Genomic DNA, 2,657 nt, shown 5'->3' on the forward strand with positions numbered 1-2,657 from the left:
CTCTTCCGAGTCCAAGCTCAGAATACTTTCATCCAGGGGAATGGACCTTCACAGGATGCTGTCTCGAATTTCCGACCCAGTCTTGCTGTTGTTATAGGAGTTCTCTTCCTCATCTTTTCGCTAACTTTTATCCTCCTCCTCTATGCGAAGTTCTGCCACAGGGGAGGTCTTGTTCATGGTGGTTCAGAAAATGGTCCGGCACTCACTAGATCAGCATCTCGATTCTCTGGGATCGATAAGACAGTAATAGAGTCGCTTCCTTTCTTCAGATTTACTTCTCTTAAAGGATCAAGAGAAGGGCTTGAATGTGCAGTCTGCCTCTCAAAATTTGAAGATATTGAAATTCTCAGGTTGCTGCCGAAATGTAAGCATGCCTTTCACATTAACTGCGTCGATGAGTGGCTCGAAAAACATTCAAGCTGCCCTCTTTGCAGGCGAAAGGTCAGTCCAGAGGACCCGACAATCTTCACTTATTCAAATAGCATGCGATACCTGGGGAATCAATCAGAGCTTAGAGAAGACTCAAACGTGGAGTTGTTTGTCCAGAGGGAGGAAAATCGTCAAGGGTCATCGAGATTTAGCGTCGGAAGCAGCTTCCGTAAAAGTGGAAAGGTTAGCAAGGAAGAAGAAATATGGATCAAAGAAGAAGTTGAAGGCAGTGATAACGATCAAAAGATGTTCAATAAGTTCAAGCACAAAATTATTGTATCTGATGTGGTCTTGAAGAATAGATGGAGCAGTGCTAGTTCTTCAGACCTCATGTTCTTGAATTCAGAGATGCTCCATGATATGTCCAGCAACAGGTTCCATACTCTCGATTTGGATGAGGAATCGACAGCCAATAGAGACACAGAAGATGAGAAAGTTTTGAAGATCAAGGAAGAAATAGAAATGAAAAGATTGTTGGAAAGCAAGGTTAGTCCGGTCAACAAAAAATCTCCAATTTCAATTCAATGTCAACCTTCAACATCAGAATCAAAAGGGATTTTAGGTCAGACATCAAGGATTATAAATTCAACTGACAGAAGATCGGTATCTGAGATCACTGCTTTTTCTAGGATTAGAAGCTTTGGTCTCAAGGACACCATTAACAGAGTGTCTTCACAGGCTGGAAGTAATGCACAGGCAGACAGACAGAGGCAGCTTTGGTTGCCAATTGCCAGAAGAACAGTTCAGTGGTTTGCCAATAGAGAAAGAAGGATTCAACAAACTGAAAACACAAGACACACTTTAGATGTATAAAACATAAATCTTTATTTTCATCTGCTGTTTTTTACTCTTTACTTTCCACGATGTTCACATTTTTCAGGTTCTTGGGATTTGGTGAGATTTGCAGATACTGAATTTAAATGTAAGCCATTCGAAAAAAAGTTTCATTTGCGCAGTGAATTTTTCTTTAGGAATACATAGAAATTTCTCTTTATTTTCATGAATTCACATGAACTCCAGCCCAGTTCGCTAATTAGTTAATGATGTGTCAATCATGCATCCATGTGTTTCTTTTTTCCTTCTTTCATAATTGATTGGTGTGTTGGTATGCCCATCGTTTACGTTTCGAAGATTCCAATTTTTTTGTATTAAATTGTATATACATAATATTTTTATATATATTTTAACTAATTTTATAGATATTAAAATTAATAGTTATATAAATTCTTAGTTATTATTATATTAGTAATCATAATATTCAAATTTAAAATTAAAAAAAAAAATTAATTTCAAGTTTTTATTATTAAACCACTTATTATATGGTTTTGAATCATTTTTTTTTTAAACTTTAACAGCAGTGGTGATTGTATTAATAGAATTATTCAGAATATTTATAAAACATAACATGAAATTAATCAGACTATACAGTTTTCTAAATGTTTTGGGTATTCTTAGTTAAGAAGATAATTCGGCTCATAACTTAACTAAAAAAAGCCCGTCAATTGCACTAGAAGTCTTAGTTCAATAGTGGGAGGGATTTATTCCCTTTATCTGCACCCGGGTTCGAATCTCATTGTACACGTTTGTCACTTCCGCAGTGCCTTACATGCTTGTCAGGCTTGCAGGCTGTTCAGTGGGTCGTGGAATTAGTCATGATACACGCAAGCTGGCCCAAACATCCATGTAAATAAAAAAAAAAAAAAACCCGTCAATTAGTTTAGTTTTTTATTCACTTTCGGGTTGAGTTCATAATTCTAAAAATTGTTTAAAACTGGTTTGGTAACATGGTTTTTTTAGATTATTTTAAATATATATATATATATATTAAAAAATATATTTTATTTTTAACATTGTATATCAAAATACTAAAAGAATATTAATTAAAAAGATATGTGGTCCGCGGTATAAACAGTCCAGGAATCAATGCTCACCTCTGCCCATTAGAAAGAAAGCATCTTGATCAACAAGACATTTCGTCTTTTCTGTCTAGATATTGGTGGGTTTTTTTTGTTTTTCGTGGAAAGTTTAACCTCAGTAGTTGCATCCACAATTGATTTAATTTTTAATATAAATCCATAATTAGATTGCAAGGGGTAACAGGGATAAAGGATCAGATGAACCCTTGGAAAAACTAGAATTGCTAATTGACATGTATCTTACGCAAGTGATTGTTTATTTTTTATTCTAGGTTCGACAGTGATTATTGAAGGTAACGTGCATTATATATA

General features: G+C 35.0%; 1 protein-coding gene across 2 annotated transcripts in view; it reads left to right on the forward strand.

Moving 5' to 3' along the window:
- Positions 1-1,429, forward strand: part of LOC105142424 (E3 ubiquitin-protein ligase ATL42) — a 1,721-nt gene extending 292 nt beyond the window's left edge. The window contains exon 2 of one of the 2 annotated variants that reach the window (XM_011050050.1): positions 9-1,429. In XM_011050050.1, the coding sequence (XP_011048352.1) occupies positions 9-1,242 (1,234 nt within the window). In that variant the 3' untranslated portion in view covers positions 1,243-1,429. The other variant, XM_011050051.1, reaches the window with a different exon arrangement.
- Positions 1,430-2,657: the final 1,228 nt, after the last annotated feature.

Source organism: Populus euphratica, unplaced genomic scaffold (assembly GCF_000495115.2).
Source record: "Populus euphratica unplaced genomic scaffold, PopEup_1.0 scaffold189.1, whole genome shotgun sequence".
NCBI classification, from domain to species: domain Eukaryota; kingdom Viridiplantae; phylum Streptophyta; class Magnoliopsida; order Malpighiales; family Salicaceae; genus Populus; species Populus euphratica.